Source organism: Galendromus occidentalis, unplaced genomic scaffold, assembly GCF_000255335.2.
Source record: "Galendromus occidentalis unplaced genomic scaffold, Mocc_1.1 scf7180000077404, whole genome shotgun sequence".
NCBI classification, from domain to species: Eukaryota; Metazoa; Arthropoda; class Arachnida; order Mesostigmata; family Phytoseiidae; genus Galendromus; species Galendromus occidentalis.
Genome location: NW_003805392.1, coordinates 264,694 through 291,520, shown reverse-complemented (window position 1 = coordinate 291,520; position 26,827 = coordinate 264,694). Strand labels below are relative to the sequence as shown.

General features: G+C 51.4%; 4 protein-coding genes across 4 annotated transcripts; 3 read left to right on the top strand and 1 right to left on the bottom strand.

The window, feature by feature from the left end:
- Nucleotides 1–1,524: 1,524 nt before the first annotated feature.
- On the top strand, nt 1,525–3,143 carry LOC100898932 (uncharacterized). The gene is made up of 2 exons (XM_003742464.2): nt 1,525–2,156; nt 2,360–3,143. Exons 1-2 carry the CDS (start codon nt 1,687–1,689, stop codon nt 2,439–2,441), a joined length of 552 nt encoding a protein of 183 aa, XP_003742512.1. The 5' UTR covers nt 1,525–1,686; the 3' UTR covers nt 2,442–3,143.
- Nucleotides 3,144–9,872: 6,729 nt separating this feature from the next.
- Nucleotides 9,873–13,995, top strand: LOC100898786 (transmembrane protein 68). Its single transcript, XM_003742463.2, has 9 exons — nt 9,873–10,319; nt 10,725–10,838; nt 10,998–11,169; nt 11,260–11,447; nt 11,555–11,673; nt 12,057–12,175; nt 12,322–12,397; nt 12,913–12,976; nt 13,087–13,995. Exons 2-9 carry the CDS (start codon nt 10,725–10,727, stop codon nt 13,219–13,221), a joined length of 987 nt encoding a protein of 328 aa, XP_003742511.1. The 5' UTR covers nt 9,873–10,319; the 3' UTR covers nt 13,222–13,995.
- A 266-nt stretch (nt 13,996–14,261) lies between these two features.
- Epg5 (ectopic P-granules autophagy protein 5) lies at nt 14,262–23,885 on the bottom strand. The gene is made up of 9 exons (XM_029111220.1): nt 23,756–23,885; nt 22,535–22,975; nt 22,276–22,438; nt 22,003–22,143; nt 21,733–21,894; nt 21,128–21,363; nt 20,828–21,086; nt 14,671–20,710; nt 14,262–14,549 (listed from the first exon to the last, which is right to left on the bottom strand). The coding sequence occupies exons 1-9, from the start codon at nt 23,883–23,885 to the stop codon at nt 14,373–14,375; spliced, it is 7,749 nt and encodes a 2,582-aa protein (XP_028967053.1). The 3' UTR covers nt 14,262–14,372.
- A 694-nt stretch (nt 23,886–24,579) lies between these two features.
- On the top strand, nt 24,580–26,827 carry GluRS-m (putative glutamate--tRNA ligase, mitochondrial). Its single transcript, XM_003742477.1, has 9 exons — nt 24,580–24,790; nt 24,872–24,996; nt 25,073–25,243; nt 25,324–25,532; nt 25,622–25,841; nt 25,963–26,145; nt 26,217–26,313; nt 26,404–26,564; nt 26,648–26,827. The coding sequence occupies exons 1-9, from the start codon at nt 24,580–24,582 to the stop codon at nt 26,726–26,728; spliced, it is 1,458 nt and encodes a 485-aa protein (XP_003742525.1). The 3' UTR covers nt 26,729–26,827.

Below are 26,827 nucleotides of genomic sequence, written 5' to 3'. Positions count from 1 at the left end.
CCTATCCCTTCTGAGAGATACAGTCGTTCGAAGACATAACTGAAGCAGTGAACCCCGCGGTTCGGGATCGTCTTTTTTGGGCGAAATCGTTTCCAGTAAGGTATATGAGCGCCTCAGCTTGTTCCCACAATCAGGAGAGTTGGAACCTTGTTGTCGGCTCTGAGTGAACGTCGATCATCGATCCCTCACTGATATTCATGGAATATGCCGTCGTTGATAGGCTGACCTCTTACGATTACCAATGATTCTCATAGTACGGAGGGAATGGACAATCGTTCGAATCCCGGAATCTCCGGCCCTTAATGTCCGCTCTTCGCTCGAGACTGTTGAAACCCAGATTTCCCAGATCAGAGGTTCCCGACTCGAGAAGTCATTCCTGCCCGGTACCCCGTCCGACTTACTCAGAGGCATCACCTCATAAATCAAGGTCGAGTCCCCTTGGGACGGAGCTCGGGAACTTCGAGGTATGCCAGGCCCTCCTTTCTGGTGTTAGATTATGGTCTTCCAATATATGGCTCAACGAGAATAGCACTTACAAACTCAGTGAACGTTCTCATCCTCATTTTGGATACTTATGACGTGGAGGGTTGGAGAAACGGTATACATATAACATACATATAAGCCATCGACCTATACCTGCGAGGCCAGTGGCATATTGTAGTAATTCGAGGACCGCTCTGCGGCATTGCCCTCCGCACCCCAATGGATATCCTCTACAGAAGAAATTCTTTGGCTCTCTCTGCTTGAAATTTGATCCGACTTCCCAAGTCCCGGAAAAAGGCCTGTTAGGATTCCCCTATAACCTCCTGTGACGCATATTGTTATTGATTTCCTCCAGATCTCTCGCGGCCGTGGTCATACTTGCAGCCCCGCTTCGCTGCGCCGGACACGAGAACAAGAACACATAAACTAATCAGGATCGAGAACACGCTATCCTGCTCGTACCTTCTCTCAATCCTGAATCGCTCTTCATATGACGTACAGAGGAGCATCACTCGCAATTCGGAGAGTTTCCCTCAACAATGGATCGATTCTCGGATAGACCCCATGATCGAAGATCTAACGATCCGTGAGCTCCATTACCTCGGAGCGCGATTCCATCCAGAAAGTCCCCCCAACTGCCAGACAGGAATCGCCATCTTTCCTCTTGAGAATACATGCTTCTATCGCGAACCCACAGCGTCTCACCGCAACATTAGCGTCAGCGCTCATCCGGATGATTCCGCGTGGGTTTGACCTCGGTATTCTCCGAAAAGTCAGAGATATGAGCTCTCTTCTCTCGCATGTACGGAATTTGTGACATGACCGCTCTTTGAGATCTTCCCGCCATGCAGGAAGCATCCCAATACTCCGCGATCCGCGCCCCCAACCGGAACCTGGCTCCCAAAAAACGCGGATTGGGGAATTCTACAAACATGGAGCCAAGGCCGTCCTCTACGCGTCCGCTGGCGCTTGAGCAGACTGCGAACGCTCTCCGCTTTCTGGAGAGGATTTATAGCGAGTACTCTGCTCAAAAGCGGCGCGCTCATTGGAGGTTATAATCTAGACTCGCTCCTTACTTAGTTGTAAGTCCTAGTGATTTTCGAGTGAGCTGTAGCCCTGAGTGAGCTTCGAAGGACCCGAGGAGAATCAATCATCGGTCTCGGATCATCGACTTCTTGTACAGCAGCGAAATTCTGCTTCAAGATGTCAACTATCGCTGGAGGTCCCCAAGACTCGAGGCACCGCCCAGAGAAAATGAAGGAACTTGGCGATCTTTGCGAAATGACTTGGAAAGAAGCGAGAAGTTCGGCTAATCCTTGGTACGAGGAGTTCTCCGGAGAAGCAGTTGAAGGAGGAGAGCTCATCGAAATGTTTCTGGACGAAGTTTCCGAGAAGCCGCTCCAGAGACCTGGGTATCTTGAAGACCTGAAGAGGGATGTCGAGGATTTCTTAGAAGTTCTCGGGTCGTTTCCCGCGGACGGAGACTCTGAAAAGAGAGAAAAACTTCTCGTAGGCCTTCGCGCCAACCTGAAAGAAATTCTCGAAAGGGTGAACATGATTCTTGAAGATTGCGAACTCCCCCCTCCGGATTCGGGACTAAGGGGGTCCCTCAAGGAGTTAATGTATGCTGGCAGGCCCGCGGTCGATGCTGACCCGGTCTCAGTATCTTCATGGTGAGTTGTGGACGCTAATCCCTCGTCAGAATATTCGAAATCACCCCGCTTCTAGAGCTTGGAAACATCCTCGAGCGCCCTACTCTTACATCCTTAAAATCGACCCGCCGGCCAGAGCTCCCTCGAAAAAGGAATGAATTGAGGTGTAGGAACTCAGGAATTGGAACAAGTTAGCGCTTGAAAATTCATTTCTCTTCCGTCAGGGAATTCAAGGTCATCCTCCGAATGAATCGGTGCCTTGAAGTCTGGTCTATGCACTGGAAGACGCTCGCTGGAGAGGCCTAGGTGGGAAGCTCCACAGAGGAACAAGCCCGTAGCTGACTTGATCCAGGATCGGGAGGCTCCGCACAGAATGATCCGCGTCGCCTCGGCAAGACACAATAGACAGTGTAGATTGGACGCCAACCGAAAATAGTCTTCTTCAGCACCTTGGAAGGAGATCCTCTCATCTTCGCCGCCTCCCCCCTCCGCGTAATGGCTGGAGCATCGGCTATGTGAAACCTTGTGTTTCGAACGCGATGCAGTCTGGGAACTTGCTGACAGACGTGGCATTTCCAGAACTCGCGCCTGACGCCTCTTCCCGGCTCTTCACCATCCGGACCCCGACCTGACTCTCCTCCCACAAACTTTCGACACTCCTCCGGTCTTGCTCTCATTCGCTTTCGTCGCAAGGCCATAGCCAAGTTCTGCTTCGGCGGCTCCGTTCCTGGTATTATCACTATCACGCTTCGATCTTCCTGGATGAGCGTCTTAGGCAGCGCTGGATGTAAGGAAGAGTCACAGCGATGAAATGGACGTCAATCATTGGGGATTAGGGGTTTCAATTTCCATGGAGGGCGTCGCCATGCCTCAGTTGATACAAATCTTTATCCGGGAAGACCCTGCTGTCCTTATCCTGAAAATAAGTTTGTATGACAGGGAATGTAAGAATCCGCGTGGCTCCGGGGAGCTCTATTCTCCAGAAAGATGTCTCTCTCTCTCTCTCTCTCTCTCAATCCAGCCACAAGAGCTCAAAACTCGAACCATGATCGGGCACCAATGGCAGTCCCACCAGTAGCTGTCCGACCTAGGAGTCGAGGCGAAATTTAGCGCTCAGAATCGCCGTGACTTCTTTCAATCCCGGCCAATCGCATGGTTATTTTGTCGGACGAATTGACTTCCGAATTCACCCTATGAAGATACTAATAAACTGGGTTTCATGAATCCTTTCCGCGACGGGTTCGAGAATTCGATTGGAACATACGGACTTCCGGGCCCTGATTCCGGAGTACATCGGAATATCATATAGAAACTTAAGAGTCGAGAGAGGGCTGTCAGGTAGGTAGGAGAGGTCATCTGACTGAGAGGAATCTGGTCTCCTGACCCGATCGATCTATCTGGAGCGTTTCCGACTGGGAGGGGGAAGGAGGGATGAGGAACGGAGGCCTCATAGTCTTCTGAGAGCCCGAGTACCATCAACTCAACTCGGAAGGCTCCTCCTAGCGCCAAAGAGACGTGTCGATCTCTGCCGGTCCGGACATGCTCTACGAGATAACGAGAGCACTGGAGCTGTCCATGTAAAAATCATGTGCGACGGCGTAATCATCGAATGGGCTCCGGGCACCCATCCCTCGAACGGCCAATGGAAACCTCTGGAGCATCCCGATCGACTCCCTCTTCGGATGAATCCTGTTCCCTTCAAAATGGGTGAGAGCCCAGGTGCTCGGGGACGCGAGGACTCGAAGAAGCGGAGTCCTCCTCGAAGACATTTCAGCTGCGCACCAGTAGTAAGATATGTTGCCTTTCATCCTAGTCGGATAAAGGGAGGGATCTGAGCGCGAAGCCAGCCAGCTCCTCTCCCAAGGCTGGACTTAGAGCTTAGGGTCCTGGCTCCGGGTCTTGCGTCTCACACTGTTCCGCCATTTCCGGGATTCCGCGCATAGCAATTAGCAAAACGGATAATCGCCTGGAAAAGCGTTGAATAGTCGCCGATTTCGGCAGCAGAAATCAATCCTTCCTTTTTTTGGAAAAAGCTCACACGCCGCGCCGCTTGATCTGACCGTCATCTCGATGTTTGAGTGCTGCGCCGGATTGGCCCATGAAATCGACAGTATCGGTCGCATCAGAAGCGTCATCAATCTGCGTTCATCCGAGCTATAAAAACTCGGTATAAAGGCGACCGATCTCGGTGTTGATCTTTATGAGGGAAATGCCTCCAGAAGTCGAAGAACGGGTCTCGGCCTCAGGAGCTTCATTCCGCAGGTCAGCCTCACAGAGAGCTGCCTTCGAAGCCGGTCAGGGGAACCGATTAGCCGCGAAGAAGCTCTCCAGTGGATGAGAGAATTCAGACCGAAATTATGCTTTCGACCTCAGAGACTCCGCGAAAGAATGCAGAGAGGTGAGAGTGACTTCGCCTCTGAATTCATCTGCAGGAATGCTGGAATCCGCGGCTCGAGAAGATCTCTGATGGATTGAAGACTTCCTCTCGTTGGAATCTTCAGATATCTGGGGTCATAAATGGAAGGAGCTCACAGGGTGCACCCCCTCGCGAATAGAAACCCCTGCAATCTTTGGGAGAGGGTCCACCAACGAACGACTTGACTTATATAGGCCCGTTCGCGGTGATTCCTCATTGTGCGAGGTGAACTACCGGAATCAACACCTTTCACTTGCTTAGGACTGCTACGGGATCGATCCAGTCGCCAATCGACCATGACGCGAGAGTGAGTATTGAATTCCTCGTTTTCCTCTGCGCCTCCTTTCGAACGTGGGCACCGCAGCATCTCATAGATCGTATTGTAGGAGCTGGCGAGCTAGTTAGAAGAGTGATAACTTCCCGATATTTCAGCGGGAATCCGACGATCACGACGGAGTTCCAACATGAGCGAACCGAACCGGTCGCTGCCTCCAGGGTTGCACTGAACTCGAAAGGAAGTCCTCATGGAGATGCGTCAAAGGGGACGCCTTGCTTCGGAGCCATCAAAAAGGTATTTTTATATAAAGTTTTGAAACTCCTGCTTCGTATGAATCTGCATCGAGGGCTTTCGCCGATCCAGAGGCTCCCATTCCGAGAGTTTTCCACTAAGTTCTGGTATTCCTCTCTCAAGGTCGAACGAGCAGATGACTTGTCGGCGCAAGCGAAGCGCGTATTAGGCGGCTACGAAGGATTGAGCCCCATGCTGCTGGTCGCAACTCGGAGAGATCCATTCACCCTGCAAATCACCGAAACTCTGACCTACTGGGCGGGTCCCTGAACGCGAGCATTCCGGCACCGTGATGGCTTTCGATTTGCTGAAATTACGGGAGCGAGGTTATTTGGATGAGTCCGTTTCTGTTTCGCGCCTGTAATTTACGGGAATGATCCGAATAAAGTTTTGTCGTAGCCGCATCATTTCGTTCGCATTGAATATATCCAAGACCTCAGTGTTCAACTCATGATTGCCCTGACATCGCAGGAAGCTCCGAGCCCGCATGGCGACTATGGTCAGGGGCTTCGAGTGGGTGAGGCTGCCGACGGGCCACGGGTGTCAGACCGTGGCAGACTTCAAGAAGCTTGCGGGACTAAGGCTTTCCCCGACAGGCCATGGGATGCGGAAGGCGGAGTTCGTCGACGGTCCTCCCCACCTCTTTCGAAATATCTCGTGGGCCCCTCAGAAATGCGGGTCGATCTCAGAGAACCTAGATTCCCCTTCTGCAGAGAACCCCATAACTCTCCGTCGTAGCGAGGCTCAAGTCCTCCATCGGACTTGGCAATGCTCCATCCTTCAACGAGGAGCGGGCCCTGAGCTGCCCTGAAGGCCGCTCAAGCATTCGAGTCCTGATCCTGCGGAGCAGTCCATAGGAGCCCTATTTCAAGAGGGTGGGGGCTCTGGTCCTTGCGTGTGAGCTCCGGGCTCAAGTCAGCTTTGTTTCTTCCGAAAGGAATGCTGAAGGTTGACCTTCCCTTGCGTCCATATCTCACAACCTATGTGTCATCTTTGTCCCGACCCCGATTTCCATGGCGGAAGAACGGGGCGGAAAACAACGAATCTCCCTCTCTGATCGTGTGAGCTCTGTGAGTTTCCCTCGGAAGGGTCCCGACGAACTCGCTTGACGAATCTGGGGCCGGACTTTGAATATAAGACCTCGGGAGATCGGATGTATTTTTGTACATGAAAGATTTCTTCCCGCCTCGCTTCAGACATGAGGCGACGAGAAGCGTCCGCAGCATTGCTGTGCAACTCACTCCGCTCGGAAGCCTTTCCCGGCCCGATGGAAAGAATCGAAAGACTCGTCCAGAGCGTACTTCCGTAGGTTCAGGATAAGCATGAGGGGACCCTACAAGCCCTCCCTCGGGCATATGAGAAACTACGAGTATCTCATTACTGTCGGAGGCTCTGGAATCTGAGCGGATGAGGCTCTTCATTCACAGCAATAAAATCCGGCTATGTTTAGGGGGCGCTGAATTCTCAGCGGGCAGATCTCCCGCATGCAGAGATTGTTCGGTTGGCGAGGCGGCCTAATGAGAAGAATCATTAGAGAGTACCCCTCTCCTGTTTCTAGAGCATTGAATTTCGTTTTGCGATAGAGCAGGATTGGCGATCGATCTCGACGGAGAAGTGGCTCGATCTCGTGTCTCTACAGGTGGACGATCATGTCACGGAGGTGAGTGAAGGGAATTTCTGCCTTCTCAGCCAGCCCCCATCCTGTTTCTCGTGAGCAGGCATGCGGAGCCGTCGTTGTCCCGGGTCGCCCGAATGGGGAGGGATTGCCTTCTCCCGATCATCTGAAGTCGGCCTCCGGCCCGATTCGTTGAGGGTGTGCCTCACATACCCGTGCAGTGTTCAGCATGTTCCGGATGTAGGATCGGGTGTGCCTCCAGCAGCGGACGCCTGAGGTATCCTAACACGATCGGGACAAGTCATAATTTAATTAGTGAAACAGTTTTGATGGAGGCGCTTGACAGATGCGAAGAGAGCGGGTGAAGGTCGCTCACCTCGATGCCATGGCCAGATTTCACCGATCTCTCAGTCTCCGGATTGGCCACTCGAGATCGTCGATCAGAGTTTGAATATTATAGCTGAAGACAGCTCTTCGCTGCACCGTGACCAAGGATGAGCGATTCAGGAGAAGAAGAGGTCCGATGTGTTACGGAATCGCCTTACGTACACCCGCTGTTCCTGCACCCTGGCCCAGCCCATGGGTGCCGCGATCGTTCCCGAACGATGTTGTACAATTCGGTGGCGCGATCCGGAGTAGGTACACTAGAAGGCGGAGTTATCGATGATTATATCAATAGGGATTCTGTCGAAGGTCTCCGTTCCGATACGATATGATCTCGTGGCCTCCACAGCCTTCGCCTCAGCATCACAAGCTCAATACCGAAAGCAGCTAAGGCTTTGGAGCTCGATAGATACGATTCATTAAGATTCGAGAAAGGAGTGAAATAATTGGAATGTTTCAGCGGGAAGTCTACGGTCTCGCGGGACTCCAGAGACGCGCCGGCCGAGAAAATCGAGTCTTCTCAGATCGCTCCGACTCCAGGGAGCAGTACCCGGGGGCATGTGACGGCAACGGCACCTTCTTTCGGAGCCATCGAGAAGGTATTTTCAAGACGAAGTGTCGTTTCAATTCCATCGTGACGGTGGCAAAGTCTCCGGTTCTCCCGTCTAACATGAACATCTCCTCTATTCTAGGTGGATCGGTCAGACACCCTTTCCAGGCAAGCGAAGAGCTTGCTCGGCGGCTACGAGGAGCTGGGTCCTCCGCTTCTGGTCGCGACCCGGAGAGATCCTCTAACGCTCGAGGTGACCGAGACTCTGACCTATTGGACAGGCCCCTGATCGCAAGGATCCAAGCAGGGCTACCGCTCTCATACCATTGAAAGCGGACGAGCTTTGCGACACTCATTGCTATAATTCAGTAGGCAGACTCACCCGGTCTCATTGTATGCTCTTTCTACTACATAGATGTTTCGGCTCCTTCTGTTTTCGCGCAGAAGATAAGGATTCATAAGGGTGAAAATCAGAATGAAAGCGTCTGTCCTACCGCTGGCGGGAAGGGACGAACCCCGTCCGCTCGGAGCTTCTCGGATATCACGGAGCAGGTTTCTTGCCGAGGCTTGCTGCACATACGGGCCAAGCAGGTCCCAGGTTGGAAAAGTCGGAGGCGGCAAACCCGGGACTGTCGGGATTCTCCCGCCGATTCTCCATGGACTGGGAACCCCGGTAGAAGTAATTCCGCGAACCATTTTTCAAGCGAGAAGCCTCTCGAGCGGAGCGGGAATTCCAACAGGAATTTCCTTCTCTGGTAAACCATGCTATCATCGAGGTTATCATAAACTATTCTATACGAGAAATTGTCCTCTTGTTTCCACCGCAGCAGCCTTGACGCCACGGAAAACGTCATAATCAGAGCTATCGAGCGCATTCCGGGGAGTTTCCTCCTTGGAGTTTTCCCTCCCCTCTCGGAATAAGCGGCCTTGTTGCATCAGCCTTGAGCGAAAAAAACCCTGGAATTGGCCCCGTTCACTCACTATTCGTCCTGTAGATCGGGGGCTCGGGGAGGCGGACGCCAACCATCGAGCTCTAGCTCACTTCCGAGATCCGAGTTGTCTTCGGCTTCCGAAAGCTACAGGATCTACGCCCCAAGATTGGACGCAGCTCAAAAAGCAGGTCACGGAGTGACAGCGATAGTCCGAAGAAGAAGGACAATAGCGTCCTCAAGGGGGCCCAGGGGCAATGCCCCCCTCCCCCGAAATTTCTGATCCCGTGCGGAAGTATGGGCCCTGAGGAGGCGCATCACTATTTCGAGCCTCTGGAAATTCGAGCTGCCCCCTCCCTCAAAAGACATTGTGTGTACTGGGCATCGGCGGCTCCAGATTACTATATTCTGGAGACTTTCGAGCTTGACATTTGGGGTTGTCTTCTCTGAGAGGAAGGACAACCGTGCAAAGCAATCAGATCGCGAATGAGGGCATGGAAGATTCCTGTCATGCCGATTTTCTGAGCGAAGCGGCGTACGACTCCGCGATTCTGACCCAGATCGGATGCGTGAAACTAAAGCCGATCCAATAGGAAGTAGAGACGGGCGGTGAGACGACGATCTCAGTCAGGGAGCCGCGGATCTATCTGACCGTATCCAGTCTAGGGCTGAGCAAACGGCCATCGGTCCATCGAAAATCGGGGCTCGATTGCCTTTCGGTCTCGATTCCGCGAGATCGAATGACAGAGGGAACCTGCATGATAGAGGGGAAACAACGGCTGGGGCATTGACCCCACTTGACCTTTCTTCCTTTGGACGAGAAGCATCCCTATCCATGATGACTGGTGTATGGATAGAATTCCGGTAGTGTCGAATTTATTACTTCCGTGCGGACTTTCCTCGAACCGGTGAAAAACGATTGATTTCGCATGTTCGCAGCGTCGGCTTTCCGGAACGATCAATTACAGAAACCTCTCTGATCCCGGACGAGAGAAATCGTCATCGGAATAATCTGTTATGTCGCTTCGTGGAGAAAATTTCCGTCGGTTTTCTATCGCTTCGGAGCTTCGATGGAGGCGATCAGGCAGCGAGCTTCGACGTTGTCAACATCCATTCCTTGGACCGCATTGGTGGGCTTATACTTTCTTTCTCATCCGTTCCCGAGCTGCGCTGCGGCCAAGGTCATGCCGCGCCGTTTCGTCGAATTGTCTCGCTCGTTTCGCGGTCGTCGTTTCGTCGTACTTTCCGACCCTAGGTCAGCATTTAGTCGCTGAGAGTCTCGCGAGCGAGGAGAGCACAACGAAAACACCAGTGGCACAACATCGCTCACACCACAATACACCCAGCTGATGACAAGAATCATCAGCATCGCCAACCACCGCCAAACTTCTCGATGCAATGCTGGTGTAACTCCTCAAGAGCGATCGAAGTGCACTTTGCTGACTTCTCACCTAGAGTTGTGTCTCCTCTCATCCGGTTGCGCACTGGTAGTCACCGGAGCTGATCGGAAACACAGAAACTTAGGCGGTCTGTCCGGCACTTCAGCCAGAAGTGCTTAAGGCTGGAAACATTCGAGTGTAATTGGATGCTTCCAATGTCCCCGATGGTCGAAGGAAAACCAGACGGACCGAAGGGACTCCGATTCTACATGGTGCATTCGTAGATGTTCAGGTCGTCGTGCTCGTGGTTGGAGAGGTCAGCCAACGGATACGAGTGCCAAAGGTGAGTTCGCTCCGTGAATGATCGCGACGCCTTTCGCCATCAAAGGTGAATTTTCGATCCCCTGCTGCTGGAGAGCGAACACCATCGCACATGTGCAGCTTCTGCTCTTGGCTAATTCTGTGACTTGTGAATCACAATTGCTCCCACTCGAGCCCGTCTCCGATCGGAGCGCTTCGCTCTCGAAATCGGCCTCTACCTCGGATCTAGAGACGTTTCCAGCGACTCTGCAACGCCTAATGAGCTGGTTGTATGGTCTAGTGACTCCTTTTGTGTGTGTTTGGATTTGCTAGTTCGAGCTTTGATCTCGGGGGAGACCCGACCATCGATCCGGGACCACCAACAATCAACGGTTGAAAGGAGCATCGGGTGAAAAACCACAAAATAAATCGACGACTCGATTTTCAGATGGACGCTTTCAGCACGCCCTCAACGCTCTCAGAGAATTTCTACTCACACCTCTCAACCCTCCTCGATGTCGAATATTGGTCATGGATGTGGTGGCTCTTCAAACCCCTCATGGTACGAACGCGGCTGTCCCGCTTCTCGAGTGGAGGACTCGTGCTGGCGCAGTTTTCGTGTTTTCGAAACTATTGGATCAAATAATGTTTCCGAGAACGGGATGCCACCACTAATTTTTCATCGGGATTATATTCTTATACTGTCGATGCTCTTCCCCAGATAACTTTTCTCCTGCCTGGCCTGATATATGTCTTACTCTACATATCTATCATCGTTCTGTATATCTACCAATTCCGTCACATCCTCCGCGAAGAAGCTCAACACGATTTCTGGAATGGCGCGCGTACTCTCCTCTCATTGATTTGGTGGTGTCATGCCAGAATATATTACGGTACGTTTCGGACTCCGAATCAGCTGTGTGCACAGGAGAATCCCTTACTCGCTGGCAGTATCCTCCCACGGGGTTCGCTCAATTTTCCAGGCTATGAGCTCTGCGGATTGGAGAATATCCCATCGACGGGACCTGCACTGATTATCTATTACCACGGGGCGATCCCCATCGATTATTATTACATGGTGGCGGGTATCCATATGTACAAGAAACGCCTCATGCGAGGGGTGGGGGATCGCTTCCTCCAGAGTCTACCCGGATTTCGACTGTTATTAGAGGTGAGTGCAACTCTTCCTTTCTTAAGCATCTATGCTACTTCGTCGGGTGAACGAAACAGTCAGAGGCGATCGATGTCGTTCTACGTTCAGAATTCGTTCGTCAACAGGTGTTTAAAGTGACTCCGGGCTCCGTTCAGAGTTGCGTGGAAGTGTTGAGAGATGGTAATATCCTTGGGATTTCACCAGGGGGCTCATTTGAAGCTCTTTTTGGCACACACAAGTATCAGTGAGTTTCCTGGGCCGTGAGTCATGAGCCTTGAAAGCCGGAATCGGAACACGTCATGGGTTTTGTTCATTGATATGGATATGGTGAATCTATGTAGACACAATTCTTCGCCACTTTCCTAGCTCGTAATTATTTATCATCGCTCGGCGATGTAGGCCCTCTTGCGTCAATTTCTGATTGACATGATGATATCGATGTCCTCCGACATCTGTGAGCATGGGAAGATATATTGATCCATTCGTTCTCACCCCTATATTTCTGGAAACATTCTTATGCTCATTGATGAGCATGGCAATCTCTGATTAGCTTGCCCTTCACCATACCGATTCTCACTAGACAGCCCTCTAAGCCCAAGCGTGTAACTTCGGGGTTTCAATTTACAGAATTCTCTGGCGAAATCGGTGTGGTTTCGCGAAAGTAGCTCAAGAGGCCAAGGTTCCGATTATACCAGTATTCACACAGAATATCAGAGAGGCTTACCGCACATTCCCATACCCTATGTGTGAGTATCTGAGTGCATCGATCTAGCGGAGTTTTTCGCGTCCAACCTCAGAAAATTGAATTCCCACTAAAGTTTTTCTAATAAGGTCCGCATCACGCGCAGTATCCGGCTTCAGACTTAGACGAAAACTCCCTCATTCGTTTCAGCGTTCTTCCTAGAAGTTTATGAGCGAACCAGATTGCCATTAGTTCCGATATTCGGGGGTTTTCCAGTCAAATTGCGGTGAGTACTCAACCACATCATTCTAGGGAACTCGAGCCATGCACTAGGCAGTCAGACCCCTCCCCTCGCTCTCCCGGGAATTGAATCAATGAACATTTGCAATGGAAGGTGTTCGTGGTGGGAAATGTTTCACGGAATCTGTCCTCTGACGCAAGCTTAACTCCGCTTGACGTGGATGGCGGTGTCGCGTCAGAGCCACTTCCAATTGCCCCTATTCTCTGATTTCATCGTGAGCGTCATCGTAATCCGGTCAGAGTGTGACGGCCAAGCGGAAGTGGATGGAAGGGTCGAGCGCCGACCGAGTGTGTGCCGCTGACTGTCAATTACAATTAGAATTGTCAAGCTCCCGAATCCTGAGAAGATGACGCCTTGTCTTCATTCACCTGGGAGCTCTATTCCGGCGCTTGCAGCTAGTCCGTTGGGGGACTGCGCACGGCGGAGCAATTGGGACGACGATATAAGTCTCGAATTCTGAGGAGATGGAGAAATGAGATTTTCTTTTTAACGTTTCACAGCACGATCATCGGAAAACCGATACCCTACGACGGGACGCTAACGACGGAACAGGTGGTCGAAAAGGTTAGATTGACGCAAACAGAGAGGCGACAATGGTCCATCTGTTTCCGTCGCAGCAGAATGCATTCTCCCTCTTCCCCTCACGCGTCATGAGAAGAATAAACTTCTTCCAGACGAAAGTTGCCGTCGAGGACCTCATAGCGGAGCATCAGAGGATTCCTGGCAGCATCATCAAAGCTCTCGCGGAGAGATTCGAATGGATTCCTCAACTTCTAGGCATCCGGCCGAAATTCACGTTGAAACGGTGACCCGTGAAGGTTGTCTAGCTCTTGGCTTCCACAGAGTCTCTACAGGAGGAACGTTAGGCGAAATCTGAATCTGTGGGACTTTCCGTCAGAGAGGAGTCTCGTCGATGAGGTACTACGCTTAGGGAAGCCGAAGAATTTCCAGCGTCGTCTCAAAACTTCCTTGTACATGAGTTCCCTGATGACGGGCTTGCTTCTCCGCCGACATCATCTGGAGGAGCAGTGTTAACGCTCTGTTACGTCCGGTCCATTCATCCCTTTGTGTGGGATAATCTTCGTGATGTTTCTTGTTCCGGTATTTGTGTGATTGTAAACGTGATCTGAGACCTTTAGTTTTAGCTGTGTGTATCTGTATCGTTGAATGTCGATGGCTGCAGGACAAGCTGGACAACCTTAAACTAGGTCGGGAAGCCAAATCGTGTCCCTTACTCTTGAGCACTCGAGTAGGCGCAATCAGAGCCGTGCTGCGAACAACGACGCGTACCCCGTGCGCACCTTCATCTTAACCAACACGTCGCTACGTGGTGATATTTGGCCGTTTTCATGAGTTGCCGTCGCTTCGGCCTCCTACTCCTCCTCCTCGAGGAATGGCTCCGAAGAACATTGCGAGAGATTTTTATTTTCATTACATCGATTTTTAGTTGCATGAATGGAAGAATGATTTGTTATGTCGGTCTTTTAGTCTCGGGCGGATGCAATCTGGCGCGAATGAGGTCTCTTCTCGCCAGAATACGAATTCTTCTTTGAGTAATAAAAGAGCGACCCATTCACATGACAGGGAGAGTAAGGAACATCCGCCTGTATTCTTTCCCAAACTCTTGGTGACTTTATTACAGATATTCATCTTTATCATCATGATCCAGGACAACCAGTGTACATTCTCAACCTTCTCGGCGATTTCATGGGTGTGATACAAACTCTTCTGAAGGAAGCCGTAAAATTTGGCTGATCACCGACGATATGACTAAGCGACGGGGAAAATTGCCGCATTCAGAACGGACGCCGACAGACAGCTTCCTTTCCACCTTAACAGAATATTTTTCAATGTGTGCCTAGAAGAACCTCAGACGTTCTACTCAGCAGATAATTCGATTTCCGAATGAAGCACGACGGCACCTGAAGTTCATCCGCCGCGCTCGGGAAACAAGGCACGTTCAGAGCACCCCGAAGAACAATACTTTGAGATAAGCGACAGTCGGATAGAAGAAATTCACCAGTTGCTTGACCACATCCTGAGATTCTTCCAGAGTCATTGAATTTACCATTTTGATCGCCGTGTTGACTTCGTTCTGCAGCTCGGCGTATAACTTGTTACCTTGCATAGCTTTTACCTGCAACGGAACGCGCAAGGATGAGCATACACCTGCGAGATCATCGTCCGTTCGGAAAATTCATCGCATAAACGAATCATCAAGATATGATGGGATGAATTGATTTTCTTCGACCGCTCACCTTATATACAGCTTCCTGAGCCGCACGGTGCTGTTTGTGCTCTCTGCTTGAGTGATTCTTGGTTAACAAGACGAGTCCGTCATCGGTGAGATGCTGAGCAATTATAGCTGCCATGACGCGGCAATTGAATCTGAACGTCAATGAGAACGGTGAGCGCCTTCCGAATCCGATGGCTCCTAGGATTCCACCGCTGATCTTGTCCTCGCTGCTCTGCATGAGACTCTCGAGGAAGAGCTGCAGATGCCGATAGATGATGCGGACATCTCCGTCACATTCCAATTGCCTCAAGCACAACACCAGTAATTTCTCCCAGAGCAGAAGAATTTTCGGCTCAGACTCGTCATTTGTCGGAACCGTTCCCACGACCCACTCGACTATCTTAGCCAACAAATGCAGCTCGTTCTCGAGCGTGCCGCATTGCGGCAGTTTCTGCAGCACGTAGGCGTAGAGTGTCAGGAACGAACTGTTTTCCACGCACGATTGCAGCAGCTCGTCGACGTTCGTCGAGGGGAACTGGATCGAGTTGAGAATCGTGCACCAGCCGCCGTCCGAGGAGAACATCTCCACTTCCGACTTGGAATACGCCGCGATGCAGGCTTCGACGATTCGGGGCACCGATTGTCGGTTGTTGAGCGTCATGCCAACGCTGAGGCAGGGCAGAATGAGTTCGGAGCCGGGATTCCCTTCGACCCATTCGACGACGCCGTCGGTGAGAACCTGAGCCCATTCTATGCTCTCGACCACGTTGAGCACCGACAGCACCTCGCGAACTAATACAATACTTTGTTGATTATAATCCAACTGACTTGAATCGATCAAGTCGGCCACACAAGCGAAATGCTTCGGCACAATCTGAGACACGCACTGGTGATTTTTGACTAGATCCCTCGTTCCAGGAGTGTCAGCGCATTTTTGTACTAATCGGGCAGTCGTATTAAAGTAGGCGGCTTGTTTCTCTAGCGTTGAATACGACGCGTTGATCGTTTTCATGCAACACAAATGCTGCATGAAATTCAGAAGAGCGTCGTCCTGAGAATTTTCGTCCGGTAGCAGCACACACAGGGGGTCACAGCTGAGGGCGAAGAGGTTCAGGAAATCCTTCACCAATGCTACCGATATACAGCTCCAATCCACGTCCGCTAAAGCTCTGCAAACTTCTTGAGTTCGTTTCGACTCGATAATTGCTTGATGCCAACCGGTTTTGAGGAGCAGTTCGCTAAAACGTGAATAGATTTCCGTCTTAGCGTCGTGCCCACTCCGCGGAGCGACATCCACGAGCAGATAAGGCCAGTCGATGCGAAGGAATAACTCGTTCAGGAACGGAAGATGATCGACGTATTTCGGTTCTAGGAGTTTGGTCATCAGGCGCAAATCCTGAATCGTCGGCACGAAAGCGTCCCAGGGAAGTTGCAGTAGCTCCTGATAGTACAATGTGCTGATGTAAACTGCGGTGTTGTTCCACACGTAGCTGGTGAAGTAGCGTTGCCAGACGGTATTCAACGTCGTTCGCTGTACTCTCGTGAGGACATTCTGAGCGAGAACGAGCACTCGTCGGTAACTCCGAAGCATGACGGCAGCTTTCTCGTTCTCACCCGGTAGCCACGGCAGCAGAAGCTGCTGTCCTTGTTGCAGTGTTCCCAGCCAGGGTTCGTAGAGTTCAAATATCGCCTGTAGAGCCTCATCTGTATCAGAAGCACTCGGCATTGTTTGGACTAGATCTTGTGCTTTTTGAAGTATGTACAGACTTGAAACTAAAGCATTCACATTCGCCATTGGTTCAATGTAATGTTCTCGGAGGCAATAGAGACCGTTGCGGAGAGCCGAGGGGTCCTCGTTTCGGAAATTCTTGAAGAATTCCGAGATTATTCGGCAGCTCTCCATCACTCGCTCAGCGCCGGGCGGACCGCAATGTTTCGGCAGATCGCCAGCCTGGATCGACGCGTATCCAAGGGTGTCGAAGAAGGCATCGAACGTCTCCAGCGGAATGTTGTTCTGGCGTACGCCGTTCAATAGCACATTTAGAATTTGGAAAAAATGCTCGAACTCGTTGACTGCCAATAGATCTCTCATTTGATTCACGTAGACAGCCGCTATTCTGTTGAGCGCGTTGTCTCGCTCGGTCTTTCGTCCTATACTTTGCAGCGCCACTTCCAGAGTTCCAATGAGGTTTTGACGGTCCAACGCGCTCGTAGGAGTCGCTCGCATGTAGGACCCTATGTCAAACTTGCTCAGCAGCACGAACTGGGTTTCATAGAGAGCGGGACCCAAGCTGTAGCATAACCTGTTGTACATGTCGGCGTAGCGGGCTGGCTGGCACACGGCCGGTGCAAAGTAAGGCGAAAGATAGCTCACCAGATGGGGGTTTCGGAGAATTAGTTCGAGGAGCGGCATGGCCTGATTCGGGTCTGGGCAAATGACAGCCTGGCCCACCACTTCCAAACATTGAGTTAGGAACTGGCGGGTGGGCGTATGCTCCAGACATTCCTTGTCCATGAACTGGACAAGGTCGGCGAAGAGCTTCCCGCCAGTGACTCGGAGTTGAGGAGCGATGTCTTCATGCAATCGCAGACAATTCACGAGCTGAGTGATGCACGACTCCACAAAAGTGCAGGCGTTGATGACGGCCGACGAGGCTGGGCTCCGAAGGTCGGACAGCACGGTGCTCCACTCGATACGGTTTTCCTCGAGCTCCTTGTCTACGATTTTGTTCTTGTGCGCTTCGTGGAACTTGAACTCGAGCCGCGCGTGCTGCTTGCATTTCGGACCGAGAGAACAAGCCATGTAGAGTTGTATGGAGCGATCTTCGTTCGAGTAGAGTTTTTGCAGGAGCTCGATGTGTTTGCTGTTGAGGTTCTTCAAATGGATACTTTGAGCGTTGAAAGCCCTTGCATGACCCATCATCGTTCTCAACTCTAATCTCACGTCGTTCAACAGTCTTTCGCCGCGAAGGAGAACGTCTTTGGTGATTTCCGCTATGACCAACTTGATAATCGGTATCGGGGGAGGCTCCAAGACCTCTCCGTAGCCTTTCAGTCGTTTGAGAATACGTTGCTCTACTGTTTTCTCCACGATTTTTGGTGGCGGTAGGGATTTTTTCGCCTTGAAAGCACTTTTCCTCTCTGCTAAACGGTCGAGATTCTCCTCCACGACCTCCAGGTGCACGAGATCGTCCCAATGATTTTGGTTGCCGCAAAGGAGTATCTTCAGCAGCTCTGGGTTGTAGGGCTCCGGCAAAGCCAGCAACGACACATTTGGATCGTGCAGGCGAGGCTGTTCGAGCCACAGATACAGAGTTCTGAAGTACTTCTGCAATTTGCTGAACAACTGACAAACTTCGTTCATTCGTGCTAGAACACGACCCGTCTCCTTGGTAACGTCGACCAACGGCTGTTCCTGGAGATTTTTCGCGAGGTTGCTGTGTCTCTGGAGGTAGAACTCGGCGGTGTCGTTGAGTCTCTTCTTGACCTGTTTCAGCAGAGGGTGATACGTAGTGTTTTCGAAAAGTCGAAAACCGACGCTCCCGCTCGGAGGGGCTCTCTGCAGGTACATGAGGAAAAACTGTTGCCAGATCAGAGGCAGAGCCGGATGATCCATTTCAGTGTCGATTCCCTGTTGCGCCCAACGATATATGAGCAGAAACTCCTGACTTGGCGTGTTCTTCACGTAACCGGAGACAATTTTCAGAGCGTTCTCTACTTTCAGCTTTGAATTTGTCGTCATTTCCTTGAGGAGATAGCGCCACGGTTCTTTGTTCTGTTCAACTCGGCTCTCTGCCACTAGACCGGCCCAGGCGAACCAGGAGAACTTGGTCGATGGGAGCGGGACGAGAATCGGCCAGCTGGACCCCGAGCCCCATCCGACATAGCTTATCACGGAGCGTACCATCGAGGCGGAGGAGGAGCTCGACGGTGCGACGTTGGCCACGGACTCCTGTAGAAACGAGAAGACGTCTTCGATGCATCCCACCTCTGAGTAGGCCAGCTGGACGAGCGCGTCGAGAAGGAAGAGAATGCTGTCCCGCGCCTTCGCCTTGGAGCCTTTCTTGATGGACATTTCGGGTAAGCTCACGAGTACCTTCAGCCACATGAGGAGACATTTGCTCTGCAGACTCCAGGCCTTGGCTTTCCGGACCTGGAGCACGATGGCACGCGCCAATTGTCCGAGAACATCGCCGGGGAAAGTCGTCTCGACCAGGTTCTTCACCATCGATGCGTACGTATTGTCGGCCTGGATGATGGTCTCGATGGCACCGAGAAATCTGTGGTTGGTCACTAGAAGATCCGGTTTCGAGATGAAAACCGTCGAAACCCGACTGATGGCCTCGACGGCTGCGGTGAATTGTTCTTTGAGAGTTAGCTCGACCACGAACTGTATTCCTCTCCCGGCGATATCCTCCCGATAGTGACCCACGGAACAGATCATCAATGCGATGTAGAGAGCCGGCGGCATTCCTTCGAGAACTCCTTTGCGAAGGATTTCGAGCCCATCGGTGTTTTCGAGGGAATGGGCGATCCCGATTGGCGGATCGTCGTCGGTTATCAATCGCCATTGAGCCGGATGAGGATAATCGAACACGTGCAAGTGCAGCCGGAACATTATATCCCACAGATACTGAATGAAGCCGTCGGGCGTGGCCGCCTGCTTCGTGCCCAGCGCGTAGTCGGAAATGTATTTGAACTGTTTGTAGGCGTACCCGGTTTTATCGAACGGGAGATAATGGGCCTCGTAGGCGCCCAGAAGGATGAGGCTGACTTTCTGATGGTAGTGCTCGGGAAGGAAGAGTTGTCGATTTTTCTCGTCGTAGCCATAGTTCATATTGAGCAGGATCTGCCGAGCCAAGGCGTTCTGGGGACTCGTGAGAGCGCTGTCGACGAGGAACTCCTTCAAGATGGACAGGTCCTCATCCTCGGGCACCCAGGCCGAGATGTCGAAGTCGCTGAACAGATAACAGGCCATGTTTCCTACTTTCTCGATGTGTTGATGTATTTGATCGAGCAGCACCGACATCACGAAAGGATGTTTGCTCACAAGACCGGACAGGAGCTCACGTCCCGTCTTGCAGTAGGTCTGTCGCAGCCTCACGTGGATGTACGATATGTTGAAAACCTCAACGACCACCGTATGGATGAAGGCTCGGTTGGCTATTTCACGCGATATGGCCATGTTGGTGAACGTTGTCAACAGGTAGTAAACCTCGTCCTCGTCCATCTGATCGATTTTCTCCTCTAATTTGTTGTTGTTCTGCAGCTGCTTGGCGATCTCGTGGACCCTCATGTCGACCAGCTGAACGTCCTCCCTGTAGTTGTTGTGGAGGAGCCATAACAATTGCCACATGATTCCGTGCGAAACGTTCTTGTAGGGGAGCGCCGCCATGAATTGCCATGCTCCCAACGATTCCGAGTAGAAGATCGAGTTCACAGCGCGGAGCAGAAATTGATCGTATTCTACCTGGATGACAATGAGCCCGTTCGTCTGGGGCTTGTCCGCGAGGAACGCCTCCCAGTGGTCCGACAGATACTCCACACAATGACGGATGAGGCGACTTATCCTCTTGGTCAGATCCCGGTACCTTACGTGGTGGTATGTTCGAAGACCCTGGTGGAGTATGTTCACCAGATGTGTTGAGAACGAGATGAGCTTGAGAATTTGTTCCTCGTTCGCTCTCTCGCTGTCGTAGACCGTGTCGACCAGGAGCATGTACTTGAAGATGTCGCCGAACGGGATCTGATGCAGAAGCTCCACCACGTCAGATTCGTCCCAATCCAGATAGAGACTTTCCATAGTGAGGTCGTTCTCGCCGTCGCTGTCCAGGATGCACCACGAATCGCTTGGAGTTTCTTCGCTGATCGCTTTCAGGGCGCTGAGGAAGTTCTCACGATCCTTGATTGGATTGCAGATCAGACTCAGCACTAACATGGCGTAGTCGAAAACCACGCCCGGCTTGAAATCGTACGACGACCAATCCTGACTCCCGGACCAACTATCCACCGGTGGGATATGCACCATGTCGGTCGCCCATTTATTGATCCCTCGAGGGCACCTGCGGATAGAATGAGTAGACGATCAAGAGAGGAGAAGGGGAATGATAGACAATGCGATCGTTCGCCATCCCCCCAGCGTTGCCCAGCATCCATCGGCGAGAATATAGCAGTCATACCTCAGCACATGCGATGCGATGAAGAAATGATCTTCTAGAGATGCCATTCTCAGAAGCACGGCGACGGACGACTTCAACCAATGACGGATCTGCTTAACGTAGGCTGAGTCGTCGAAGGGTTTCCGCACGAAGCAGAAGAGGATCGAAATCATTTCCCTCAGGGTCTCCTTCGCTTCTTCCTGCTCACGACCCCATTGATGTTTCCCTGACGAGACATAGAGGAGAGCTCGAAACTTTCCCGAGCAGTGGATAATAATTACTATAGCAGGATCAAAGCTGTGCAGCTGAACTTCCGCTCACCGATTTTCGGAACGGGATCGTTCTTGGGAATGGCACGGAAGGGGATCAGTCTTTTGTTCACTAGTTGCTCTACTTGAGTTTTCAGGACTTGTGCAGAATGGTTCTTTGTCGCGTATTCCCCTCGCAAGACTTCCTCCAAGACTCTCAGCTCATGATTCAATTGTTGTGCTTGGTGCTTTTCATAGGTCGAGATCTCATACTCATGACTCTTCTCTATAGAGGTGTTGTCTCCGCACCTGCAAGAAGAGATAAGGAACGGTTAGCGATTCGGGAAGCGGTGATTCACGCGTTTGATCGCTCCGATTTGAGCGCGTCCCATCTTCCAACAAACGTCGAGCTTCTGAACATGACACCCTGCGTGACCTGTACATAGCTCGGCCTTCGCATGAGCGAATTTCAGTGGCAGACCGACGGGTTAACATAACTGCTCATGGGCCTCGAGTATTTATGAGCAGACAGAGAGCCGAGTTGTCAGAGCACGCTGCAAGTCGAATGCGCACAATCCCTAACGCAAATGTATCCCATCGACCGAATCAGGAACTAGCCGTCCTCCGCATTGGATACGTCTCTTCCGCGTTCGCGCAACCTATGCCTCGGGAACTCACCGATCGTAAGCTGAGACCTGTCCCCGGCCCATACTCCAGACTTTCGCCTCGAGCTCTTTTGTCCTCTCGACTATTTCGTCGATCTTCTGAGAGCATTTAGACAGTGCGCTTCTCTCGGCGTAGTACAAAGTCAGCAATTTGTATAGTTCGTGCTCGGGAAATCTGCAACAAGAACATCCATTTTATCACGTGAGCTCCTCCTCTATCCGTGGTCGGTCTGGAGCGATGCATTATTGAATACCGTTTCCCTGCAAAAAGCGAAATACGGACCTAGATTCACTATACATGTCTATGAATGTATCCTCCAATCGATCTTTCTGGTGGAGGAGAACTCCCTGATTTATGCGCATTATATCAGCTTCTGTCATGGGGAGCACTCTGATCTCTTCAAAATCCACTTCGGGGTAAACCCTGAAAGCAACGCACGCGAGAAATGGATTATGTCCGAACAATCGGGATCAATTGAATCCGTCCGCTGTAAATGATCTGGGAGTCTAACAGCACAATTCTGCATGAAAGTATGACTGATTTGTAGATATTCACCTTGTGAGAGCTTTCCGCTGGCTGAGGTTGATTTCTTTGAGCGGCGGTAGTTCCAACGGTGCCTCGCCAGGGCTCGGGAGATCGCCCGAGAGCAGTGGAGCTGACGGTGTCACGATTTCCGAAGGGAGCTCCTGTTCCGGCATCGGGTCCTCACAGGGTGGGGCTGAAATTCCGTCGGAGCTCGAAATAAGTTCCAAGAGGATCATATGAGAGAACGCGAGTATCGCATCCGTCAAGGAATCGATGCCACCGCTCTTACCGTTACAAAGAATTTGAGCTCCGGCGGGAAACGAGTCCAATGAAGGGTACAGATGAGTGCCGTTCTCTATGATATCATCGTGCTCTTCCAACGGCGCCGCGGGGACTTGTTGGAGTATTTCATTACAGATCGCCGGAGATAATACCTGTTGTCTATCATCGGCTCGCTCCGGTTCGGGGCTTTGTACGTCTTCATTATCCATATTTTGATTGTCATCCTGTTCATGATCCACAGCCGAAGGGAGGGTCGCGGTATCGTCGATACGAACGCATTCCGCATTCATACTAAGGCATTCATTATCACGAGTTTCTCCTGCTTCAGGTATGGACGCTTCGCGTTCATCAGCCAAAGATTCGCTGCCCGAGTTTTCTTCTTCTGCGAGTCTGTGTTGCACGGATTCAACTTCCGGAAAACGTCCCTCATTTTCCATTTCGGACGAATCTGAAACGAAATCTCTGTTTTCAGGAAAGTCGGCACGATCGCATCGCTTTCGTTTGCGGATTAGCGTCCCTAATCTTCTCTCGCTTCTGACGCCGCGATGTCTCGAGCGTTATACGAAAAGCTCGAGAGGCATCGGTCGGGGGGAGGGGGTATGGACTTCGAGTCTGGTCTCGATCTATCTTATCTTGAGCATGAGGTCGTTTTCCGATAAGGTGTCGAAACCGAAAATCTCAACTGCTCGACCGAACTTGCTAGTCTAAGAACTTTGACATGCGTCATCATTGATACAGCTGATAAGAACGGGTGCCTTCCGAAAATGCACCAGCGATAAAGCTCAGTGCAATCAATGTCAAGCCCAATCGACACCGGGGGGGCATCCTTTGAGATCCCTACTGTTTGGAATGACACTTTCTGACTCAGGAAGCAGGCGTGCTAAATTCGAGGGCTTTGAACGCCATCGCAGTCAGCTCAAGCGGTCGGAGCTTGGCGTAATAGCTCGGAGATGGCCTCGTCAGATTCAATGATGGAAGAAAAAATTGGGCTCCCCTCCCCAGCTTTCGGGCTCTTCACCTTCCGTGAGATTTCCTGTACAGATCACTGTCGTTCATATGCAGTCAGAGCAAACTTCAAGCTCCTTCGGAAGCTTCCACAAGCCGTGGAGCGACGCCAGCCAAACATTGATGGGGAGCCACTCAATCAGACAGTGACCGTTGGTCAGGTGTCTTCTCGAAGCCGTGAGGGGATTGGTTTCAAGTATACCCAGCGAGCCCGACAACTTACCAGCTGTTCCGAGTACATCGTCCTGTGGCACTGCAGGAAGCTTCGACAGCAAGTCGTGCGTCGTCCTGTCATCAGCTTTCGCTTGAGTCGCTTTTCTTTTCGACTTGTTCTTCTTGCGCACAGCTTCCATCACTGCTCAGTTGCTAATGTTAATTTTGCTGGTTTCGAGTTCTGACGCATTCTACGATGCTGTTGCTGCGACGGTGAGCTCTCTCCTCTGTTTAGTATCGCAGCAGTAGCCACACGGCTCTAAGTTCGCCGCCGCTGCGTCTCTCTCCCCTGTGGACAATAGAGTTTCGAAAACAGATGTGCGAGCCTCAGCTGATGTTCCTTCACCCGGAAACCGATCAAGTCCGCTTCCGCTCACCACATTGAGAGGACTTTCTGTGATATCACCGAATGCCTCGAGCCGAAGTTTGCTCCTCGCTGACCCCAGCAGCGAAGATCTCGCACTCGAGTTCCGAGATACGTCCGTGAGAGCGCTAGGTACAGCGGAGTCTCACTCCATGTCCGGGTGCAGGCTCGGAGCGCTGTAACAGTCAGCTGATAGCTCCGGGTTCGCGGCGTAGACAATCAGGTTCAAAAATGGAATGCTTTTTCGATCCTCCTGCCCGTCCAGTGCCATACTGAGCAGCTTGCATGACCAGCATAAGGGCTCCCCTCGAAAGTTCAGCGCTCTGATGTGACGCTTCGAACTCGAGAAGGACTAGAGTCACGCGATCGGAGAGAAGTCGGTTCCGCGCGGAGCCGGCGCGTGGATTTTTCTTTTCCGGATAATACGATTCCCCATCAAGGGAAAAATCGAACGCCCTCAATCGTGAATTATGTGGCTCCGGCGGCGCCAGTTATCGAGTCTCGCCCGCGCTGTGCGTGTTCGATTCGCGCCGAGTCCAACGGGAGAAATGCACATCGGAGGACTCCGTACAGCCCTCTACAATTATCTGTTCGCCAAGAAGAACAATGGAGATTTCATTCTGAGGATTGAAGACACAGACCGAAGTCGATTGGTTGAAGGAGCACAGGAGAGAATTGTAGGTCAGTAATATGGAGAAATCTTGTTCGTTGGACGCAATGTGACGAGGAAGACCATGATCAAGTGCGTTTTATGCTTTTTAGACACCTTGCGTTGGGCTGGTCTCACACCGGATGAGGGACCCGGGTACCTAGGGGGAACCGAAGGTCCCTACCTGCAGTCGGAACGGCTGCATTTCTATCGGGAGTTCATCCAGAAGCTTGAAGACGTGGGTGAAACTTATAATTCCGAAACAGCATCGTCTATTTACTTCCGCTGGTATCAGAGTTCGTTCTTGATTGTAGAAAGGAGCGGCGTACAAGTGCTTCTGTACGGAACGACGGCTCGATCTGCTGCGGAAAGACGCAAATAAGCGAAAGGCATTGTTCAAGTACGACAACAAATGCAGAAACTTGACCTCCAAAGAGAAGGGAGAGCTGCTCGCCCAGGGAACCCCCCACGTTTACCGTTTCAAGGTGGTGGAATACATTATGATTTCGAATACGTATTATTTCTTCCCGATTGATCGCTCCTGTAATCGATCCCTCTATTGCAGCTGAGAGACGGCTCCGTGAGCTTCCACGACCTCATTCATGGAGAAAGCTCGATCGAGCTATCGAGAGTCGAGGCGGACTTTGTGATTTTGAAATCGGATGGTTATCCCACCTATCACTTCGCAAATGTCGTGGACGACTACCTGATGAACATCAGCCATGTTTTGAGAGGGGTCGAGTGGCATGTTTCAACGCCTAAGCATCTCCAAATGTGAGAACGCTTCCCGGGAAGCTTCGCCATCGTTTAGCTCTGAAGCGTCTATTGCAATCGGAGCCTGGAAAAAAATCGCTCAATTACAGTTTCGAAGCACTAGAGCTTCCGCCGCCAACTTACGCACATCTGCCATTGATGATGAACCAGGACGGGTCGAAGCTCTCCAAGCGGAATAAAGGCTTCATGTGCGATCAGCTCAGAGAAAAATATATTCCTGAAGCCGTTTTGAGTTTCCTGCTCCTCAGCGGTGGAGGTTTCGGGAAAACTACGGGCGACTTCCACAGACTCCAGGATTTGATCCAAAAAGTGAATTCGCCGTTTGTACTGCACACAACGTCTCAATATTGCCGTCTCGAACGTTCCACGATACATGACGATCCTTATTTATCCATATATTATGATATTATGATGAGCCTTTGCATTCCAGTTCAATATCGAGTCGATGAACACGAGCTCTTGTAAAATCGACTTTGCACGCCTGGAGGATATGAATTTCCAAGCGATCCGGATCATGGCCGACGAGTTGTACGATGCGGCGTTCCTACTCGTCAGAAAACATTATCCTCATGTGGAGGAAGATTACTTCCGAAGAGTCTTCAAAATCAATGCGGTGAGTAGTCAGGAGGCATTCGTACTCAATCTGTGCGAGAGAGCGTCTGACACTCATCGCGTCTATTCTAGGGGCGGCTGAAGTTCCTGGACGATATCATCTCCCCTCAATTGAACTTCCTGTGGACCAAGGATTCGAGCGTCACGGAACCCCTCGGGGACGATTGGAGTGAGTAGTGAAGAGACGCTGATCTATCCGATTGATATTACCCCGTTTTCTGCGCTGCCGTGGCTCACATGTCATCGAATTCTCTCTCAGAGACCACAATCCTGTCGCTCACCAAAGTCTTGGAAACGATCTCTTTCGGGAAAGCGGACCTCTCAACTTCCCTGAGAGAATTTCACTCAAGTCAAATAGGGGATCGACTGTCATACAGGGACTTCATGTGGAAACTCCGAGAAATACTGACCGGTCTGAAGGTGAATTATCGTTAACACCACGTGATCTTCGCCATCGAGCTAATTCAAGGGGGTCTCGACCCAGATGTTCTTCTCTCTTTCAGGAAGGTCCCAGCATCTCTGAAATCATGGAGTCTCTGGGTAGAGAAGAGACGATAGCGAGGCTCCTGGATCGATGCAGCTGATCGGCCGGGGATACGGTCCTGATCGTCCGGACTCGAATCAGAAATAAGCCGAGAGTCGAATTGTATAAAATCACTAACGAACATTAAATGTGCGCTACT

Bases quoted from the DNA above. Each gene is read 5' to 3' on its own strand.
- LOC100898786 (XM_003742463.2), top strand. From the start codon at position 10,725: ATGGACGCTTTCAGCACGCCCTCAACGCTCTCAGAGAATTTCTACTCA. The intron at 12,398-12,912 runs GTGAGTACTCAA...AACGTTTCACAG, and splicing joins GGTTTTCCAGTCAAATTGCG to CACGATCATCGGAAAACCGA. The intron at 12,977-13,086 runs GTTAGATTGACG...AACTTCTTCCAG, and splicing joins CGGAACAGGTGGTCGAAAAG to ACGAAAGTTGCCGTCGAGGA.
- Epg5 (XM_029111220.1), bottom strand. From the start codon at position 23,885: ATGGAAGCTGTGCGCAAGAAGAACAAGTCGAAAAGAAAAGCGACTCAA. The intron at 22,976-23,755 runs GTAAGTTGTCGG...ATTTCGTTTCAG, and splicing joins CGATGTACTCGGAACAGCTG to ATTCGTCCGAAATGGAAAAT. The intron at 20,711-20,827 runs GTATGACTGCTA...TTCTATCCGCAG, and splicing joins ATCGCATCGCATGTGCTGAG to GTGCCCTCGAGGGATCAATA.
- GluRS-m (XM_003742477.1), top strand. From the start codon at position 24,580: ATGTGGCTCCGGCGGCGCCAGTTATCGAGTCTCGCCCGCGCTGTGCGT. The intron at 24,997-25,072 runs GTGGGTGAAACT...TCTTGATTGTAG, and splicing joins TCATCCAGAAGCTTGAAGAC to AAAGGAGCGGCGTACAAGTG. The intron at 25,244-25,323 runs GTGGTGGAATAC...CCTCTATTGCAG, and splicing joins CCCACGTTTACCGTTTCAAG to CTGAGAGACGGCTCCGTGAG.
- LOC100898932 (XM_003742464.2), top strand. From the start codon at position 1,687: ATGTCAACTATCGCTGGAGGTCCCCAAGACTCGAGGCACCGCCCAGAG. The intron at 2,157-2,359 runs GTGAGTTGTGGA...CTCTTCCGTCAG, and splicing joins CCGGTCTCAGTATCTTCATG to GGAATTCAAGGTCATCCTCC.